Source organism: Drosophila novamexicana, unplaced genomic scaffold (assembly GCF_003285875.2).
Source record: "Drosophila novamexicana strain 15010-1031.04,08,12 unplaced genomic scaffold, DnovRS2.1 tig00000072-arrow-arrow-pilon, whole genome shotgun sequence".
Lineage (NCBI taxonomy): Eukaryota > Metazoa > Arthropoda > Insecta > Diptera > Drosophilidae > Drosophila > Drosophila novamexicana.
The window spans coordinates 1,115,876-1,138,263 of record NW_020824771.1 but is presented as its reverse complement, the minus strand read 5'-3'; the positions used below and the strand labels follow the sequence as shown (position 1 = coordinate 1,138,263).

The 22,388-nt window shown below is 40.1% G+C and overlaps 1 protein-coding gene across 2 annotated transcripts in view; it reads right to left on the bottom strand.

Moving 5' to 3' along the window:
* LOC115771546 (whirlin) overlaps positions 1 to 22,174 on the bottom strand; it is a 41,273-nt gene extending 19,099 nt beyond the window's left edge. For both annotated transcript variants that reach the window (XM_030717286.1, XM_030717285.1), the window contains exons 1-5: positions 22,150 to 22,174; positions 21,808 to 21,877; positions 2,918 to 3,764; positions 2,715 to 2,853; positions 738 to 868 (exon numbers count right to left, since the gene is read on the bottom strand). In XM_030717286.1, coding sequence (XP_030573146.1) covers positions 738 to 868; positions 2,715 to 2,853; positions 2,918 to 3,764; positions 21,808 to 21,821 — 1,131 coding nt within the window. In that variant the 5' untranslated portion in view covers positions 21,822 to 21,877; positions 22,150 to 22,174. The remainder of the gene's footprint in view (positions 1 to 737; positions 869 to 2,714; positions 2,854 to 2,917; positions 3,765 to 21,807; positions 21,878 to 22,149) is intronic.
* Between the last annotated feature and the right edge of the window lie 214 nt (positions 22,175 to 22,388).

The following is a 22,388-nucleotide window of genomic DNA, read 5'->3' as shown; positions in this document are numbered from 1 at the left end:
GCTCGAATATGAAGAATTATATTGACTATCATAACGTGTCACATAAAATATTCCACAATAAATTGACTTTCGTTGTCAGCAGCGTTGGCAGCGCAGCTGTCTAACATGGGCGAGTTGGGGTTACAAGTGCCATGGCCATGGGTTGTCGTCCTGGTGGTGGGGCTAAGGGGTTGATGGGTTGCGATTTAGGTACTCTGACAAGTGGCGCACATAAAAGGCGATGGCCTACTGCTACTCAAATGCATTGCCCCTTATCGCAACTATTAACAGGCAGACAAGCAGCCTATCGAGCGAAATCACATTAAAAATCAATAAAGTGTACAATTAAATTATCTTTTTGAAAGGAAGATTTTGTCGTTGTCTAAGCACAGGCTGAAGGACATGCCTTGTCGTTAATCATCCTTTCTTATAGTCACTTAATATTCCAACAAACACTGCCGTTTAAAATTTGTCAGAAAAATACAGTGAACGCTCGAAAAGGTGCAACTTATAATTTCTAGAATTTAAGCAGACATTGAGAAGTATTTATATGGCAAAATTGTTTCTTTATTTAAAGAAACTTTGAGGTTTTCTTCTCTTTAAGAAACGTTTCTCCTATGTTCGAGAACTCACTGTATCTAAGACTCGGCTGCTCTCTCATAATGTGCTCTAATCGATTTTGCGCTAGATAACAACATTAGCTACTGAAAGTACATATTGAAAATAGTTTTGTAGAAAATCATTTGCAGTTTGCTCACCTTAAGCGCCTCCTCGTGATTGATTGAGGTGAATGGCGTGCCGTTCACCTCTAGGATTGTATCACCGGGTCGCAGGCCGGCGCGCTCCGCCACCGAATTCTCCTCGATGCGTGAGATGTAAACACCTAAGCCTGTCGATAAAACACACAAAAAAACACACACACACACACAAAAAAATCAATTAGCAAGCGGTGCGCATTAAACTTTTATTAAAAGACACAACACACCACGCCCTGCACCGCCCACGGCTAGGCCCATTTTGATACCCTGTATCAATTACAAATGTGGAAGGTATCACGAGACAAAGCAAACGTATGTAACATGCGGTTGGAAAGTCTATATATTTTGTCCAGCATCAATATCTGAGTCGAACTGTCGACTTTGTCTTCTTATCAGTCCGTATATTAAACTTAAATGCATTCTTAACGTAGCATCAAGTATGTTCTAGAAAGTCGAACGCTTTGCCAGGTATCAGAAGTTTGTAAATATCAAAATATCCTTTTGCCCCGTTGCCTCGTAACTTATAAAAAACTGAACACATGGCACGTGCGCTCTCATATGGGGCATGGGAAAAATATTTTACCTTAGGTATATTGTTCTCCGATTCCCCAGTAAATAAATGTTATAGGCATACACCCTTAATTTGTGGTACATCACATGTTATCTTTATGCGCTGAAAAGCTAAAAACAATCGGATAATGAGCTCCGATTTGATTCAAGCATGAAGAAGCAATGTAATTAAGTCCGCGAAGCTATATACAGGGTATCCATGCACTATCGTCTAAAGCATTTAAACTTAATTTTTTGTGTCTGTTTTTTGTAAGCCTTTTTCATTAAGCGGGATTCTATTTGGGTGTGTGCGTGTGTGTGCGTGTGTGTGTGCAGCCATATGTGCCGAAAAAGCAGAAGCAGCTCACATTGTGTGAGTCAATGGAGACGATAAATTGATAGATGAAACGACCCCGTATACGCGACTGGGCGACTTAAATAGATTTTTTTTATCGATTTTAAATCGGTCGCACGTTGAAAGTTAAAAATAAAATGCCCGGCAGTGAGTGGAGGAGCGTGCGGCGGGCTTCGGGGTTGCAGGCAGACTCACGGACAGGTGCAAAATGCGCTTGGAAATGTCAAAGCGGTTGGCGTTTCATAGCACTAAAACGAATGTACAACAAAACGACAGACAATAGAATCGAATTGAAAATTAAATTGCATGAAATGCTCTCTGAATTCCGGCCAAATTGAGGTGCCACACATCGCCACACACGTGAGAGACAAGCAGCTGAGCCTCGAATCGACTGGGCGTAACATCGCATCAACTACAAACGTCAAGGAGTTCCGTGCCCCCCTTTATACAAACATCCTCTGCCAAGCTACATATGCTTTTCGCTGTAAATATAATCCAATGGCAGGCAGCTTGGAGAACTGCGAAGTCTTGTGCTCTTGAGACTGACAAGGATACACAGGGCACAAGCCCCCTATTATTTGGCCTCTTTGTACTCTCTTGACCATGGATTTTAAAACTAGATTGGTTTTGCCCAATGCTTGTCTGACCGTGGGCTAGCCCCCTTTATAACAAAATTTAAATCGGAAGCCTCAAAATTTTAAAATAAATCCAACCCCTCATAATAAATCCAACCATGCCTCACAAAAAACATATGAGCTTTAAAAGAGAATCGTTCTTTATAGAAGCTAACCATAAATATTTAATATTTCCAAATAGATTTCTTATGTTAGCAAAAGCCTAGACAAAGGCTAGTCTTAGAACTAAAGTAAGCCAATGTGGAAAGTTGGCTTTCTTTAAAGAATTAGTTAAATATATATTCATCTGAGAAACCCGTTTGAATATCCCAAGATAATCTGTATATATAACCAGGAGTCAGTTTGAGAATCTCTTTACTTTTCAAACAATTATATAGGTCGAAATATTTGGAATGTTTTATACACATAATCACTGTTTTTTGCCCCCCCTGAACTCACCTGAGTCTTTGCCTCCTTTGACGCATATACCGAAGCCGTGATCGACTTGCTGATCACGCGACATTGAAACAGTGCGCGTCGTAAGTTCATGTATGTTGGGCACACTCCGATCCCGATCTCGATCGCGATCCCGATAGATCTGTATAAAAATGAAAGGTTATTCGTCTAGCTGCTGTGAATAGAATAGAATTGCTTGGATATACCTGATGCGTTGTCGAGGGCGGACTGCTGGCCGGACTGCGTCGGCCTGCGCGATCCCGATCGCGTGTGCCGCCGTTGCTGTAGTGATAGCTACTCGTAGGAACTGAAGACGACTGTGTGGCGCCAAACATGCGCAGCACCTGCTCCGGCGATATGGCCCGCTTCTTGTTGCCATTGCCCATGGCCGAGGCGGCATGGCGACCGCTGGCTGCCGTTGATGTGGGCAGCGTGCCGGCCGTGCCGGCGGCCATGTGGCTAGATGGCGAGGAGCTGAGATACGCCGAGCCGCGACCAGGCAACGAACCACCCTTCGTGGGCACACCAGCCGAATTGTAATAGTAATGCGGCGAGTGTGGACGCTCAACGATTGTGTACGATGTGCCCGGTGGCGAATAATAGAGACCGGAGCGACCGCTGCCGCCGGCACGCAGCGAACTGGTGCTATTGCCCACACGGGAGCCAATGCCGCCGGAGCTGCCGCCGTAATGAACGTGCCCGCTGCCAGGTGGCGGACTGATCATGCCAAAGGCCAGGCCAATGTCCTCGGCCTCGTAACTGTTTGGCGCTGCTGCGCTGCTCCGTAAATGATGTGCGCTGAGGCCAGCTGAGCCGCCCGTCGGTACGCTCGATGATGATTGTGTGGCGCCTGGTACGCCGATGCCACCAATGCCGATGCCGGCCGCATTTGCTGCTGCTGCTGTTGCATGGTAACCATAACCGCGTGCACTCCAACGTGATGGTCCAAGATCGCATAATTCGGCATAATCATTGCCAGCTGCGCTCATTGTCAGGGGGTCACCGTCGTATGGTATACCACTGCCCCCAAGGCGCATTACACTGTTGGGGCTGCTGGTGACAGCAGAAGCAGACACCGACAGCGACACAGAGAGTGAGTGAAAGAGAGAGAACGGCACAGTTAGTTGTTAGTTAAACAAGTGAAAATAGGCTAACCCCCCCTCTCCCTCTCCCGCCGTCCCAGTCCGACCGCAGCTTTTTGTTTGCATTCGCTCATTGCAAACGCAGCCGTTAAGCCGCAGCTCAGCCACGCGCCTAGCTGCGGTTCCCATTACAAACAATGGCTTAATCTCCAGAGTCATATGTTTTCACACACACACACACACACAGAGACACAAAACACACTCATGCGCGCACACACTCACTTATGCATACGCAAAACTATGGCCCATTTGTTGGTTGCCATCCTTTGTTTCGAAATCAATAGGAGAACCTACAAACTAGGCTCTCCATTATGCATGTGCATATGCTAACTTTGGGCCAAACAACTCAAGTCCACCCCACCCCGGCACTCCTGGCACTCTTTTCCCCACATGATAACAACCGAAAGCGATGCTCATTAATTCATAGACCAAAATTGCGATGCTCACTTTGGCAGTCACTTAGCCGATGAGTCCAGCATTTACATTAATATTGTTGCTGAGGTTAGTACGAGTTTATCTAGTGTGTAAAAAGAAATTCAATATATACTAAAAATATATATCGAAGGAGTTAATGAGTGCACTATTTAGAATTTAACTAAAAAAAAATAATAAAAATAATAGTAATGATATTAATGATAATAATAACACTCATACTAATAATAATAATAAAAATATAATACTAATAATAATGAAATTGATAATAATAACAATAATAAAAAGTTATTATAATAACAAAATTATTTGAGGTACATTTCATAGATATATCCAAGCATAGCCAAGTTATCCAGAGAGATAACTATTTAGCTCCTTAAAAATATAAACATAACTTAATAAATAATTCAAATACTTAAATGAAAGTTATAAATTGAAATAGAAATAAACGCATCTGTTAGTCGCCTATTTTAGTTTATTTCATTAGTTTTAATTCAATTTTCATAATTTGGCATCTTGTTAAACCTAACGAACAGTTTTTGCAGACACGGCCTGGCTTTTAATATTGTGTTAGATCAATTTCAAATTATAATTTATGCCCAGTTATAATTGATAATTCGACATAAAAAGAAAAAAACAGATTCCAACAAATGCTCATTAACAAAGCCTCCCTGCAGATTCGAGTCAAAATGTGCCCAACCAATCAATAAATATTTATATTAAAAACGTTCGCCGTTTTAAATCGCAGCAAATTGATGAAACTATTAACTCGTAAATTGGGCCTGTTTAACAATAACAGCTTGTTCACACATTTATGATTAAATATTTTGCCGCCCCTCGGGGCGGATATATCCATACATAATGGCCAGCTATAGTGCTTAGCTCTAACAAGCAGCCAATAATGTCCTTTTTGATAAACGGATACACATTTGCATGTGTTTCCACTGCAAATTGGCAAGCAAATGCTCCATATGTCTATATGGTATGTGCATGTGTGAGTGTGTAAGTGTGTAAATGTGTGTGTGCATATTATAAATTCATATGTGCATTTGTATCAATAAGGAGCATCAAGCTAGATATATGTATATATGTAAGATTTACTATATATGCATATACATATATATATATATATATATATATATATATATATGTGTGAATTCATTTGTATATTTGACAATAAATTGCGAACGTGTGTGTGTGTGTGAGTTTTTTCGTTTTTTTGTGCTTGGCAGGGCTTTGTTGTAGAATAAACAGCCAGGCTCCAACGTATTTACTCATGACCTTGCTTTGCAAAGCCAACAACAATGAACACACACACACACACACACACGCACGCACACACACATACACACTGATGGCTGGCGTCGCCTGGCGTTTGGCGCTGTCCCAAGGACATTTTTCATGTGCGCAATGTGACATTTTTGGAATTTGTTACTCGGGCTTGTGCCAGGCGGCAATCGCACAGTGTCGCAAAAAATAAAACACATTCGACAAAGCCATCAATTAAGGCAATGCCAATCGATAACTTTTAAAGAGCATCAGACATATTAATGATGCGCAACGCACGATAGTCAATCGTTTAGCCAGGCCAATTATTTTCATCACTGAACAATAAGTTTTCGTACCACTGTGCCTTTCATTTTTTGTGGATTCGTTTTGTTATTGTCATTGTCAATGGTCGCCTGGTTTTATTTGATTTGAAAAGTAACTGTTGTACAAACATAAATACATACGTAAACATATTTATAAACGTAGACAGCACTCATATTTATGCATACTTCCTTACTTCATTTCCCTTACGGCGGGTATTTTAATTGTGGCGATGTGTTACGCATAAAAGGATCACAGAAAGAATATATTATATTATATTTTTTAGTTTATTTCTTTTATTTAACAACCAAACTAGTCCCTGAATTAGGAGGTTACATCGACGAGATTATTTGCGTATGTCAAATCAGACTACATCATCCAATAAAGTGCTCTGTTTTCTTGAGAGCAAATTGACAAAATCATCAAGCAACTCTAACTATATATTGAACATATTTTACTTGTTGACCAGGGTATTAACTATTCGTTGTTAAGTAGGCTATATTTATCGACATTCTCTATTTGCCGTTAAGGGTATTAAAACTTCGTTGTACCGAAGCCAACTTTTTACTTAGCCATTTATGCGCGTTCACAATGTGAAAAGAGTATATTAGGATTTCACAATCTTCGTCCTGCTGTTCGTATATCCGTCTGTACATATTCTCGAAAATTCACTCAAGACGATTATATGATTACGCCCACCGGAGGCGTGGTAAATCGAGAATATCTATATCTACCAGAGCTTAAGAAGTGAACTTACAAAATTGGGCATGAAGATGAGCTTAACTTAAAAGGGATTGACATCAAATATTCAAATCGTATACCTCTCTCTCTCTCTCATTCCCTTGAATAAAAATAGCGGGTATCATGCAGTCGCTTACAGCCGGTCGCAACATTCCTACTTGATTATTTTATTTTTGTTTAAGCCAGCATTTGCCTGGGCTGTCGTCATGAATGTTGTGGGCACATTTTATCTGTCGTTGTTTTATTTATTTTGCTGCTTATCGCATTGTTTGCTGCTCGTGACGCCAAACTGCAATTCTCAGAGTTATTTTTTGCATTTTATAAAAATTTGCAAGCGCAATTGTGACTGGGCCAATGTGGTTGTTGTTGGTTGTTGTTGCCTTGACGCCTTTGTGTCGTGGCGCTCAGAAGTATGCTATAAAATACTTTGTGCGTAAGTGGGCTGCGCTTTTATTTATAAATAATTGATGCTTTATATGTGCCCCGGCCCTTAATGCGCTCTCCTCTTAATAGTTGCTGAAGGCATATTAAAACATTAAGCAGTCAACGAGTTTTTTCGCCCTTTTTTTAAATTATCGCCTTTTTAAGGGAGGGTATCTGTGTGTGTGTGTGTGTGTGTGTGTGTGTGTGTGTGGGTGTGCGGGCAACTGCTGTGGTTCGAGCATTCATCAACTTTTTAGCATTATTTTGGCAGGGCTGTGCACAAATATTCTGGGAAGTAATTATGATAAATGCAGGATGTGCCTGTGTGTGTTTGTGTGTAAGCCGCTGGGTTTGCCTTGCGGCATGTCGAACTTGTAACTGGGTTAATTGCGCGTAAAAACAAAAAGGTAGCGCACCGCAGAGACTATACACCTATGCACGTACCAGCCTGTGCGTGTAAATGCTTTGTGTGTGTGTGTGTGCCCATTTCCGCTCGATGTCAATAAATCTTAAATATCTCAGAGCTTAGGGTAAGCCCTAACAACGAAATTTTTGAGTTACGCACAATGCACTCGAGCCGAACTGATTATTAAAAAATATTGACAAGAAAAAAACAAAGGTTATACAACATTTCAATTATAAATACATGTATTCAATTACGATAGATTTTTATTAAATCCAAGAATTATTGCACAACAAATTCCAGCAGAAGAAAATTAATAAGAAAAGTAAGTTATCATAATTCATACGAACACAAAATATATTATTAAATTGATGGTAAACAAGGGGAGCATGTTTTAAAAACAAATATGATTAAACAGATAGCCCAACATCGCCATACACTGTCAACCCAACCCAAGTCGAATGATTATCAAGAGGATTTATACTGTCAGAGCCTGCGTCTAGTGGGATAATTATGTCACATAAATAAACTCAACTGAGAAGACCAACGACAGCATTGAACAAAAATAAACGCAAGCCAAACAAAGCAAAGCTCCATAAAGTTCACACACACACACGCGCTCACACATACACACATAATGCCCTTTTACATGTATTAATAAGCTTTGAGCATGTTAAGGCTCAATTACCTGCACAAGGGCCGTTGGCTATTTAAGCCAGCCAAACTCTGAGTTACGAGTATTGGGTAGCTGTGTCTCTCTGTGTGTGTGTTGTGCGTGTGTGTGTATGTGTGTGGGTATCTGCTAAAAATAATAACAAAGTTCACTGCAACTACACGTGCCTGGTCGAAATATAGTATTCTCTGCCTATAGTGACAACCGCACTCAACTTGGTGACAGCTTAAAACACGTGACAGGCCTTCATTAAAGAGTAAAAAAACGATTTCACTCCAAAATGAAAGCCTCACTCTCCCTTCCTCTCTCTCTCTCTCTCTCTCTCTCTCTCTCTCTATGTCTTTGCCTCACTCTCTCACGGATTACATGTACAGAGAACACTCGCTTGTAAGAACAGCTGCATGTGCGCTTCTTCAATCAACCATATGATGAAATATTTACACACTATCCAGGAGCTAAGTACTCGAAATTGATTGTTTATACGAAGCAAGAGAGCATGTTTTTAATACAAATGATGGAATTGAGAATTCGTTATCTTAACAAGAACAAGAATTTTATTGTATTATTAAAAGAGTTTAAGACAAAGAAAGAAGAACTTTCGGGAAAAGAAATGGATCTTTAATAGGATCAATAGCAGGTATATCTTTAACGAGCCTTCGCTGTAATTATTTTAAAAGGTTCAGAGTTCACGTTTTTTATGGGAATAAGTTGTAACTGTGAAAACAGGAGAAAACCCATTTTTTGCTTTTAATCTGATTTTCTCAAATATATATTTACTATAATAGCATATTTAAGACTTCAGTCTCTTAAAAATTCACTCTTACGTGCAATATTTAAAAATGATGTAGGCCCAAATAAAAAAATCCTATCGTTTCGAGAGATTTACACAAAGAATAGACAAAAACATCTCGCGCCATTTTTGCATAATCCACGCACAGCTGTGGAAAATAAGTGGAAACGAGTTTTACATAAAGCATTATATGTAAAGCAGTTGAGCCGGACACAAATCGGTCAGACCAGCTGATACATTTCCAAATAAGAGCCATAGTTGTCAAAAGTGACCCATATAAATGTAAATATGCGTTTTAATTAAAAGGTTTTCGTATATTAAATAGATGGCATGCATATTGAATGGACACATTTCAACTTTCAGCTTTCAGTCCGTGTCCGGTCATTTACTTTGAGGGCGGATTCTTTGCGCTGCTCCTGTTAAATATGCAACACATTTTTCTATGCCTTATTCAATATTCTTTTAGCAAAAAAGTGCCATGTTCCGGGGATTTAAAAGTGGAGCGTCACGTAGGTGGCTGGCACCAAGAAAGAAAATCTGTTGTAATAAGATATGCGCAATGCATATGCATAAGTTAAGACGGCAAGGTATTTGAAAAGTATACAAGAATACAAGAGGCAGCAAACAAGCAACAACAACAACAACAACAATAGCAAAAGCAGCCACGAAACGTCGCTGACTTACATGTCAACTATCGATTTTTTAATTAAATATTAATGAAGCACGAAAAAAACAAAAACGCGCCAAGGCACTGGCCAAGAGAGCATTTGAGCACGCTCGAAAAGCGGGACAGTCGTTCAACTGCCTCGCAATGGCGGAGGCTCGCCCCTAACGTGCTGCGGAGCCAGGCGTGCCCCTGCACGCCCCAAGGTATGCTACGCTAAATAATAAAACGGCAGCCACATGACACAAAGAAAACGATGTTCCCCAAAAAAAGAGAGAGAAATAAAACAATCTATGAAATAACGAAGAGTCAATACCCTTGTCGACAAATTGAAGGTATGCTTTAATCAAAAGACTTTATTCCCGATAGTTCCTATAGCATAAGCATATCATATAGATGACCTATTTCACACGGTTTTGCAGGCTTGTGAGGATAAGAGCCAACATCTTCATTGCAGAGTTTGGTCAAACCAGTTTGAAAACCGTAAAAGCTTGACATACTGCATTTCGATTCTATGGCACTATATAATATAGTTTTTCGATGTGGATGGAAAATATATATAAGTATAAGGAACATTATAAGGAATATGTTAAAACTCGTAAATACCAAATTTGGCCAAGAAATCTTAAGAAATGCTTCATAAATCAACTTAATTTCCGACCAAACGTTTCTAGGCGAGATTTATAATATAGTTTTCCGATTCGAGTGATACAAAGCTTCATAAGATTATAGATGGATACGGCTATGTGGACTCGACAGGGGTCGTCTCCTCATACGGATTACAAATTTCATCACAAACATATAATACCCTCTTAAGGGTATACTAAAAAAAGGCGCAGAAAAACAAAAAGTAAAACCTGGTAAATTACGAATTTTTAATCACACGTCGCGTTATAAAGGACATTAAATATAATATATGTATAGAAAGAGGAATTGTACGAAAAAAGAAAACCAAATCAAATAAAATAAAATAAATATGCAAAGCGGCGTTCCACGGAGTAGGTCGACGCTGTCGTCTGTCTATGGGCAGACACGCAAACGAGCCAAGAAGGAAATGTGGAAATGTAAAAGGCAAATGAAACTACATATTTGCTGAGGGGGGGCGCGACGGCCGAAGCGATAAGGTTGGGCGCGTTTGCCAAGTTTTGCCGGGCCAAAAGATAGACCAGCAGACAGTCGGACACACACACACACACACACACACACACACACATGCAGATACACAGCGTACTTGCGTCCAGTCACGAAAGTTAGTTTGAACAAGTCGTGAGTGCAGGTTAGCGCGACGCACTCAAGCCGGAGACGATAGACAACTATGGAGTGTGTACAATGTCTGAGAGTACAAGAACTCACGCAGCTTATAGACGAACGCGCACACACACACACAACACGTACACACATACACAAACAGACAAAATGAAAAACAGTCGCATAGGCGCAAAAAACCAAAAACCAGGCATTACAGCCAGGCACGAGTCGCAGACTGGGCTCCTCCTCTCACTCATCCTCCACCCCAGCTTAGCCTACTCCTGCCCTACAACCCCTCTCCCTCCTTAGAAAAAATTTCCACAAATTATGCGACGTGGCAGTTTGCTTTCGTGTCTGCTCATAGTATTTTCTATTTTCGCCAGAAATGTATTCCTGCAGCCAGCCTTTTATTTGGGCCTCGTGTGCAATATTTTACGTGGCTGCTTCAAATTTGCAGCAAGTGGCCGCCAGAATATGGAAATAATAATATCTATATATAAACCGATTCGGAAACAAATATCGTGTGTCACATTCTTACCATAAATTCCCATTTAAAGTAAAATAGTTACAAGTCCCATTTCTCTTGCTCTGATGGATTATATTAGCGAGTAAATCATTTCACATTTATTGTATGCCCTATTAGAAGGTGTCATGCAATGTGTAAAGCATAGAGGCAGACATCTCCAACATCATACAGTATATATATTTTCTAGATCAGCATCAACAGCCATTGATAAAGCTAGGTCCGCCTTCCATCTGTCCACCTGTATGTTTCTATCCGAACTAGTCTCTCAGCTGTAAAGCTATCGTCTTAGGATTAGCATAAGTCCGTCTTGCTGATGCAGGCAGCACATATCGGATTTATTTATCAAGATATCTTGACCAATCCAGGCTTATACTAGTTTATTTTTGCTACTTATGCATGAGCCAAATCTTATCAAGATCGTTCTATATTATATAGCTATATAAACAAAATCGATTGAACATAATGACAACTTATTCTCCTTTCCAAGATATTTTCAAACAATTCAGCATTTACAAGCTTCAAGGGTATTTAAGCTTCGGCGTGCTGGAGATCTGCACTCTCTCGTTTTTTTTATCGAAAATTAAATCGATATGTTATGCTAATTTAAAGATAAATCATGAGAGAGTAGTAGAGCTTAAAACTAGATTAACTCTCTTGTGGTAAATTGCTCGACTTGAAGATAGCCTGCGCCGAGGACAAAGCCATATATATTTACATAGATTGACTGTTCTTGTGCTTCGTCTGAATCATTTTTTTCCTAAGCGATATTTACGAATCACTCTTCTTCGTGGAGTTCCTAAGAAAAACCTCGACCTTAAATATATTATCAGAGATAATACAAACTTAATCCGAATAACAGTTTAGTACGAAACGAAACCATTTAATTTTCTTGTAAAAATAATATACATTTTAAAAGAAATACTTGATGCATGTGATTTCTTCTTAAGTATTAATTTACTAGAAGAAATTACCCGGCATTGCTCGGCTCAAATGAATAAGTTTGGAAAAGAAAATGCTCGCCAACTGCGGGCATATACGAAAGCAATTCCAAATTCAATTTCTTCAATTTAAAAGCACACGCACACAAATGCTCGCAACAAAGGCAAATACATAGTAATTAAACCAGTATTTCCCGTGCTTTATCATTGACCCAGCCATAGTCACAGCCAAAGAACTGGCTCTGGGCACCACAGAATTTGTACAAAATTATTTAGTGGCTGCCTTTTGACTCGCTGACTTCTCCGGTCTGCTCCGTCTACAGGATGCCAGGCTGTGAGCTTGCGGTTAGATTGGTTACTCTGCCGGGCCATAACAATCAATCTAGTTTTATTAAATAAGGCGAGGACGAGAGCGACGGCGAGAGCGGGAGCGAGTGCAGGCGGCGCACTTGAATTTAGACGTAACCAGGAAACGTAAACGGAAACGGAAACAGAAACTGAGACAGGTGGGTAGGAAAATCATTAATAGGTATTTACTGGGCGCTGGTCGGGGCCGTAAGACTAATCCGTTTTTATTTACGAACTCAATATTCCAGCCCCTCGAACACTTCACACGCGAAAGGTTCGCTCATTAAGTGAAAGGACCTTGAGATCCCTGAGAAACAGAAATAACGAGGTAAAGAAAATGTTACAAGTTTGGCTCTTAATTCACTTAAGACTTTAGTTTTTTTTCTCCCTCTTCTTTTTTCTTTGGACAAGAGCTGTGCAGGGATGGAAGGGGGCGGGGGGGGTGGGGGACGTAGTCGCCTTACAACATCATTTGTGTTCGTCCTTTAAGTATCTTGTATTAGGAAAGTTCTCGGCAACGCAGCCACTCAGCCTTGGCGATGCCATTGAAACTGTAACTCAGAATGCGAAATGGGAATGTGGCAAATGAACAAAAGTGGAAATTCACACACACACACACACGCTTATATAGCAAAGTAAGCAAAAAAACTACGATTTGTAGTCAAGTGCGCAGTAGTTCTCCATTCAGAGCCCAGAGCTGAAATTCGCATAGGCAAATGGAAATATTAATAAAAGTGGAATTGCGATTTGCCCTTCGCCCCAACAACTTTTTCAATTTGATTGCACACAAAAAAAAATATATAAAAAAAAAAGGAGGAAGGATACGCTAAGGAAGAGCTGGAATTAGAAAAGAACAAGGAGCGACTCGTACTTAATATGCTCGAGTCAGTCGATTATCCTTTCGCTTTTTATACATTTTTATACCAGCATATCCTTTGAGCTGGAGTTTACACAATGCCAATTGCCTGGCCTGAACGCTTTTGGGGCTACAGTTGGCGGCGGCTTTATCAGATCCATCCATGACACTAATTGCGGGCTTATTATATCATATTATCCACGCAAGTCAACGATTATTGCTTTGTTTATCATTTGTTGTCAAATTGTCAATTGTGCAATTCTGTCTTTGCCTGGGTGGGGCAACAGTGCCTTTTTAGACAACTTTTTCTTCTTATTGATTTTGCATTAATTCGTGCTCTTCACTGGTTTATTGTGGCTTCATTTTTACGACCACCTTTCATCAATTCACTGACAATCCTCCAATTAAGTGCCGCAGTCTTTGTCATTTCTTTGTTTAAACCATAAAATATGCACTGATGAGGTGTAGCCTTGTTATAGTTTTTACAGAAGTCGTTCTACATTTCGATGTCGCGACAACAAAGTACAGCGAAAGCTCAGTTAAGCGTACAGCTGCTCAGGAAGACATACACCTAAAAGATTTGCTCTGGGAAACCAGCATTAAACTTTTACAATTTAGAAAACTTTTTATTATAAAAAAAAACTTTCAATTGTCAATTGTTTGCGTGTTTCTTGCTCGATAAATTTCACGTTAGAAAAGTTTATATTGTACATAATACAGGTGTAGTTTGAGTAAAATCAGAGCAAGAGTCTGATGTATAAATAAATATAAAATTATGACCTGGATGGGAACTTGATGATTAAAAGTGGAGATACCTAACCAAGGGAGAGATGCATTAGTTGAGATTGGACTGTAAGTTGAGATATTATTATATTTTTAGAATATTGACCATTAAGAGTGTATTTATAGCCATCTTAATATAACTATACACCTGCCTGCATTATAATTAGTTAGTGAAATTCAAAGCTATCTTATTGATGATGAAATGTGTTTTATTAATGCAGGCATGATAGATAGTGTCAGCTTTTATAAGAGCATTCGACTTGAAATATTAAACTTTAAAAATACCTCCTAATTTCATCAAAATGGTATTATCAACGGATTTATACTAAGTAGTGCTCAAATTGAATATGTTCAAAATTGATTTGTTGCCTGATAAACAACGTTTTGTTAAGACTCTAATGCATTAGTGTTAGATACTCATTACTTGGCATAAATATAACTTTAAGGAACAAGAAAAGCATCTGCCATATCAAATGCAGCGTATCTCTTGGTCGACTACTCTTAACGGACACGCATTTGTTGTCATGTTGTTAAGCTGGCAGACAATACGTTTGTCTGAAATACCCGACAGTTCCCATGGCCACCGGGCTATCGATTCGTTTTTCGCATAACTCAATTTGAATCACATTTGACTTCACTTCATCTGCCACTCCCCGAACCGCACTCGAAACGCACACGCGTCGTGGCAATTAAAGCACACATCTTCACTTGCATAAATTGCACACTAATTGGCGCCGGTGCCGCACCCACAACGCCCAGCGCCCAGTGCCGCCCACAATTGGCCAGCCACACGACTTAGTTGCAATTAGAAGCGAACAGCGAGAAAATAGAAAACATCAAAAAGCGACACATAAATCTATTGCATACTCTTGGGGGCATTAATAGAAATGCATGCAAATGCGGGCATATTGTGTGTGTTCGCATATCTGTTTTCGGAGTTAACAATGTTGAATGCGGCCATGCAAAATATTTGCGCAGCACGAAATCAATTTTAATTTGCAATTAATTGCAAACTGCGAAAATGCAAACTGGCAACAACAAAAAAACAGGCCACTAAATAGGCGCTTACAATTTGGCAACGGGTTTGGCACAAGTCAACACACACACACAACCACACACACACACACACAGCCAGTTATTGAATAGAGGAAATGCAAATCACTCATACGCCCGGTACGCCTAGTAATGTCCTGTCAGCTGCTGAGCCCTGCACGGCACGGCTCGCGTTTGACGTTTAATTAGGCTCAAATTTTAATTAAATGCCATGGCGCCAAACAACTTTTTGGCCAGCATTCCGACCAAAAACTCATTAAATAACTATTACTTATGCGCCGATGTGAGCGTGCAACGGTTACGTTATTAATTTTCACCCATCAGACACGCCCCACATCTCCTCCTCTGCTCCATCGTGTTGACAATGTAACAATGTAATAGCTCGCTTGAAGCGGATGATAAATGATACAATGAGGAGACCACATGGTAAAGCACCTCGTTAAGTTTGAAACTACAATTGATTAATGCAGCGACAAATTCCAACTACAGCACATTTGTAATCTTTAATCTTTAACGATTTTGCAGTGGTACATTTGCTATAACCCACGATAATATTGGGATAGACTTTAAACCGACTTCATATGTACATAAAGCCGGTGCAAGCTGAGCATGCTCTTGTCTATCCCGCAGATATTAGAAGTTGGGCATTTCAAATATATAACCTTTAGCATACAATTTGTTTGAGGAGCAAATTTAGCACATCCATATCGTACCTGATTTGATAGGCTTTACTTTAAGGAAATATGATATGGATGAGTATGGTGACTTTTCCATATTTTAAATCTTTATTTAGCTGGGCCTCGAGCCAGCGTTATAAGGATATATATGAAATACATGAACTATATAAATCGATAAATTCGATGATATATTGATCTGTATTCCGATTAATTGTCAATATTAGGAGGCGTTGATAATTGTGTATTCTGACTGAAACTTTCCTAATTGATTTTATAAAATTTGTAATTCCGCAAATCTTTAAGATTGAAGGGCTCAAAAACACAGATTTTATATCGGAAATGACTATATAAAGTCGAAAGTAACTAATTTTGTCAAAAGCATTTCATACATTTAATTTTTTCTAGACATACTTCTGCTATATTCTTCTATTATCTGTATTACCCATTGATCCCTATTACCCGTATTAACTAGAATACTCCTTCTCTCAAAATCAGCAAATACCAGGTATTCGATTAATTTAACACTAATTGGCTCGTAATCGATTGCCCAAAAGCAATCGTTTAAATCAAATGAAACATTTTAAGTAAATGTCAGTAATTTTAACAGACATGAATTGCTGATAAGTTGCTTTTAAAAACATTTCGTGCATTCATTATCTGCATATTTGAAAAAACTTTGCACGCCGTTTAGTTCATTTCCCAACATAAACATTTAACTTTTTGCCAGTTGTTGTTTTTTCTTACTTCCTCAATGAATGTCGCTCACCTGTTTGAAATTCTAAGGATACATTTAAATTGCGTTGCGTGTGTGCTCGGCCTGTATCCTGTGCCAGTGTTCGTGTTGAAGAGGCCTATTCAATGGCTGTGACAGGCAGGCAGAACCGGACTGTCCGCTTCACTGGTGGCTTCTCTGCCCCGTCCCGCTGCTGTCCCGCCCTCCTGGCACGCTTCCTGCAGCAGTCAGCTGCTGGCATGCAAAACTTTTGCTTTGCTGCCGCCGCCGCCGCCGCCGCTGCTGCTGCTGCTGCTGATGTTGCGGATATTCGTGTTGTTTAGTTTAGTTTCTGTGGGCTTTCTCAAGTTTGCACGAGTTTGTGTATTTGTATTTGTATGTGAATGTGTGTGTGTGTTTGTGTGTCACTTTATGCGCTTCCTGCTCGATGCTGTCGCACCGCCCGCCGCCACGTTGTGCCGAGAGTGAAAGTTTTTTACAATGTTGCCGTCGTCGACGTCGACGACGAGAGGCCAATGCGTGGTGAGTTTTGCGCGTCACGCTCTCCCACTCTCTGGTTAACTTGCGCTCAGAGCGGCAGCACACACACACTTTAGTACTTTGTAATTCGTTTGCAAATTTTTTGTAATATCTTTGATAATTTTATTTTTATATATATATTTTTTTCTGTTGTTGTTTAATTCACGCTTATTTCGTATGGTCACATTTGTAGTTTGATCTTTTTGTTTCGCCCATGGCACATGGAATTGTTGTCTGTTGCGAATTCACCATGAAAGCAGCAACAGCAACAACAACTGCTGGGCCTCTTTGTTATTGCGGGTGGTGTTTGCGCTCCAAGCTCCGAGCTGTTGGCCAGCTTGAGACGAAGACGACACAGCAAAAGAAGGGAGAGGAACAGCAGCAGCTGGAGGTGAAGATGGTGGCAGCTGAGACTGCTTATAGTTGGTCGCACGCCTATAAATCGCCAAGTTGCGTGCTGCGATTCGGTATTGGTATCGGTTTTGATATTTTCGGACTCCGAATCCGAATTGCTGTACGTGGCGAATTTCGACGGTAGCCGTTGCCGTAGTAATTTAACCTTCTGCCCTACTCTAGAATGCGTCATCGAACATGTTGTTGTTGTGGTTGCCGTTGCCGTTGCTGTTGTTGATGTTGTTGTTGTTGTTGTTGTATTTCTTGTTGTTGTTAATATTGTTGTCGAATGCCACATAAATACGAGTTAGAGCATATACGTGAATTAATTGGCTTAATATTTCATTTGGCACCATCACAAACACAACACACTAGCTCAAGCACATGCAGACAAACACACACGCACACACAGACAAGTGGCATGCCACACACACGCACACGGTGTGTGCATAATGCAATATTTAAACACCGCTGCCTCGCACATTTACTGCATATGTCGTGCACATTCACAGACATTCATTACCCATACGCCATGTTGTACGGCCGTGTTTTCGGTGCACACGCACTCGTGCACGGCGCTTTAGTTTTTGTTATTGAATAAGGAGTTATGGAGCTCACTCTCAAGGTTATTTTCTGTTACAAAAAACTGTTTCATTTGCTCGATTTTTTTCGTGCACATTACTTTGATTTTTATAGAGATCCGCTGGGCATTCCCATTGCTACTGCTACTGCTGCTGCTGCTGATGCTGATGCTCTGCACATGGCTCCAGGCTCCACAATGTATCTACATATTTTGTGCATTTCCAACTGTTTTGCAGAGCCTACACTTAACGGCGCACAAATTGCGCTCCCAAATCACAATTGCCTTTGGCGTTTGCCTTGGCATTTGGTTTAAACACTTTTGCAATTAAATATTTTTGGTGGAATTTATTTTCTTTTTTTTTTCTTCTTTTTCTCTGCTTTTGCGTTTCCAAGGTGCGCGATTTTGCTGTGTTACTGCGGAGCGTCCCGTCTGGACCGTGTGGCTCCACTTCTCAGACTACTTGGGCCCAACTTTGTCGTGGTCGCATTCGTGCTCGGGCCCAGAGCTTTTCCCCAAAATGTAGGCTTTGTCAGGCAACGGAATCGGGCCCGAATACGCAACGAACTGAGCGCGACTTTTCCACCACTTCCCTATAGTCGCACCTCCCCTCCAGCGAACACCCCCGTAGACAGGCGACTGACTGGCGAGTAAAAATTAAAGCTCTGTCTCGAATCGCGGTTTACGGGCTCAGTCGCAGTCTCAGTTTCAGTCTCTGGTTTTGTTGGGTTTGCACTCAAAAGTTTGCGTTGTTTGGATTTTGTTATTTTACTGTAACCGTAGCCGTAGCCGTAGACTCCGTCCCGTGTGCTTTTTCAGAGGATTTCTTTCATGTAATTGTTTTCGTTTCGTTTGCTACATTCGTTACTTTTACAATGAAAACAAAAGGTAGAACAGAAGCAGAAAGAAGCACTGTCGGAAATATCTTTCAAATTTAGTCGTTATTGTGCACTGTAAATTGTGAGAGTAATAAAAGTTGCTTTTATGAAAAGTGCATTTAAAGTATAAATCAAAGAGTCAAGTATGTATGAAGCATGAATAGCTGCTCGATATGAAGATACCCTGTAATTATCAATGGATTCAGTTACTACAAAATTAAACTTAGAAAAAATGCCATTTAATAATAAACAGAAAAGTAGGATCAGTATATGCTATAATTATAAAAATAAATAATAATTATGATAATCAAAATGCATTCTTTTATTTTAATGAAAGAGGGATAAAGAGAAAGCGTGTTCTAAAAGGCGAACAAAGCGAATATAGAATAAGAGACAAATCAGCAGAGATTCTCTAAATAAAATAATATCAAAACCAAATATAAATTTCGTTTTGGATTCGTGAGAAAGCGTGAAAATCTCATAAAATTAACTAGTTTTCTATCACAGTTATTTATTTACGTTATAATATTACTTAAACACTGAGTACTTTCTTTTTAAAACTTTCGTTCGGTCGTTTCCTGCAGAAAAATTCATTAACTGCACTAAGTTTAATGTGCTTAATTGCTTATCAAAGTGATCTACTATTTCTTTAGGTGCCCTATTAAAACCCTACAGTAAACGGCACGCAAGTCGAAGCACCAACAACATACTCAACTGCCCAGCTACCACACCCACAACCACACCCACACCTAGGAGCAACTTTTTAGTGAATTCTGCACAAATCTCACTCAATAGTCCGAAAAAGAACGAAGCAGTCGCTAGGCCAGGTAACGAACCAGGCAAACAATGGCTGTGGTGAAAGCTTGCACTCTCTCAGTGCCAGTCTCTCTCTCTTTCTCTCGCTTTCACGCTCTCTCTCCCACGCGCAGAACTCAACACATGGCAGCGCGAAACGTCAAAAAGCGCTTGACAGCCAGGCGAATATTGAAGGCAAAGAAAGCAAAGCAAAAGCCAAAGTGAAGTTCGCCAGGTGCCTAACGGCACGCAAACCCCTCCATCCCATTGGGAAGCTGCGCCTTGTACGAATAATCAAGAGCAAGAGAGAGAAAGAGAGAGAGAGAGAAAGGGAGAGCGTGCGTTAAAGGTGTGAGTGTGAACGACACGTTGTTGCATTTCGCACACTGACACAGCGGGCAGCATTTTTGGCAACTAGGAAAAAATAAATCGGGTTTAGGCTGGACGAAGGTTGCGTCAAGGTGTTGATGGGCACAAACGAGTACACGTGCCGGGGATGGGGTCAGGGTACGGGAAACGGGCGAGTGGATGTTCTCTTGAAGGCTAAGCGCTGCGCTGCCGTCAGGCCCTGCACCATCGACAGATTTGTTGGCCGTGCCAAAAGTTTTTTAATTGAATTCCATGTTGGGGCTGTTTACGTTTTTCTCAGTTGGCCAGGTGCGACCCACGAACCGCCACCCGCCACCCGCGACCCACGACCTGACCCTCGACCTAACGTTGTGGGTGCTGCTCATATTGGAATTATGTCACGTTGGCTGCGTCATTGTGTCTGCCTGGTTTATTGATTATTCTCGCTTATGACGAAATGCGTACGACAAAATAGTTTGCACACACACATAAACACACAACTATGACGTCATTGTTAACCCCGGAGCTTTTTAACCGCACACACACACACACACACACACACACACACACACACGCGCAGTTGCAAGCATTGCCCTCACTTTGATGTCAACTTGTCGCGCCCCATACTCCAGCTGTGCATCCATGCCTCCCGCCCCCCAACAGCCATCCTTCGGGCTGCCATAGAAACGTCAGCTCAATTCAACTCATTTCCATTTTCATTTGAGGCTTGAGAATTTTTCACTAGTTTGTAAAAGTTTGCATGGAGAGCTTTTCAAGCATTTCACATTTAGTCGCCCACCCCAAGCCCCTCAAGATTCGGTTTTGAGCCCTCAATCTCAATTTGTTTGACTGCTTTTATTATTGCAGCAAGAGATTTATGTTTGTCATTCAAGTGATCTAATTAAAGTTTCTTTGCACCAAATTATATCTAAAAAAAAAAAAGGGGGACATCGTCTGGATATACTTGAGCTACGAGTTAAGCTGTGACCCGCCGCGGAAGTGTAACTTGTTTTCGCCTAAGCCAGAAAAGTTGCTAAAAAGCCAAAAAAAAAACAAAAAATGAAACTAATTTATTTTACTGTCGACGCTCGTGGGCCAATTTAATGGAATGTGCTGACCCGTTAACTTGTACACAAGCATCTCCGGGTCTTCCTTGCAGTCTGGCGAAAGGGTTTGCAGCTCTGGCAACGGACAGATGACAGTGCTGATATTATCAAAGGTAAACAACCCTCTTCAAAGTAAGTCTAGAAATTTGTTAGCATTCACAAGGGCAAAATTTTAAACCAATTTAGTTATAATCCCAATATAAACAGATTATAAGTACGACCAAAATTCATAGAAAATAATGGCTACTTATTTAAATTACATTTATGCCAATATTCTTATTACCTATACAATTTTAAACTTCGTCTGTTTTAATGCCACAAGTTTTACACATTATTACACCAAATATCCTTTCAGCTCACATTTAAACGAGATGAACATTATTATATTTGTATATACAATTCGTATTCAATTACTTTTCTTATTACAATACAAATATCTATATAATTATGCACTTACCCAAGAGCTCGCATGCAGTGTTGACTTTGATTATCATCAATTTGAAGGTTTTACTTTATAATACACATCCCTAAAGAAAAATAAACAATAAATAAATTAATTAAGAACAAACTATGTTATATTGTCAACACAGCTTGTTAATAAAGAACTTCTAAAAAAAAGCATGACAACCAGAAAGGTTTCCTTAAGGATATGAGAATCGCATAGTAAGGCTTTTTATAATATGTGAATGTTTGTATGCGTATATAAAGGTGAATATACATACATGAATGCACCGATACATATGTACATACAAACGGAAATATTTGAATATATTAAAAACACATCATGATTATTACTTACCATATATTTCCAAAACATGAAAACCTATGTCGAGTTTATGAGGAGTCCGACACGACCAGTCAACTAGATTTTTTTATGTTATGGCTATTTGAAGTTTTTGAAATAAATCTTAAATTTTGAATATCTTTGCTTTTTCTCGCCCGATATCGGAGAGATATACCTCTTTCGACTCGTACAGGCCCGGTCCTTCGATTCGCATTTAAAAATCCTGATTCCCAAAAGATGTCCAAAATTTACCA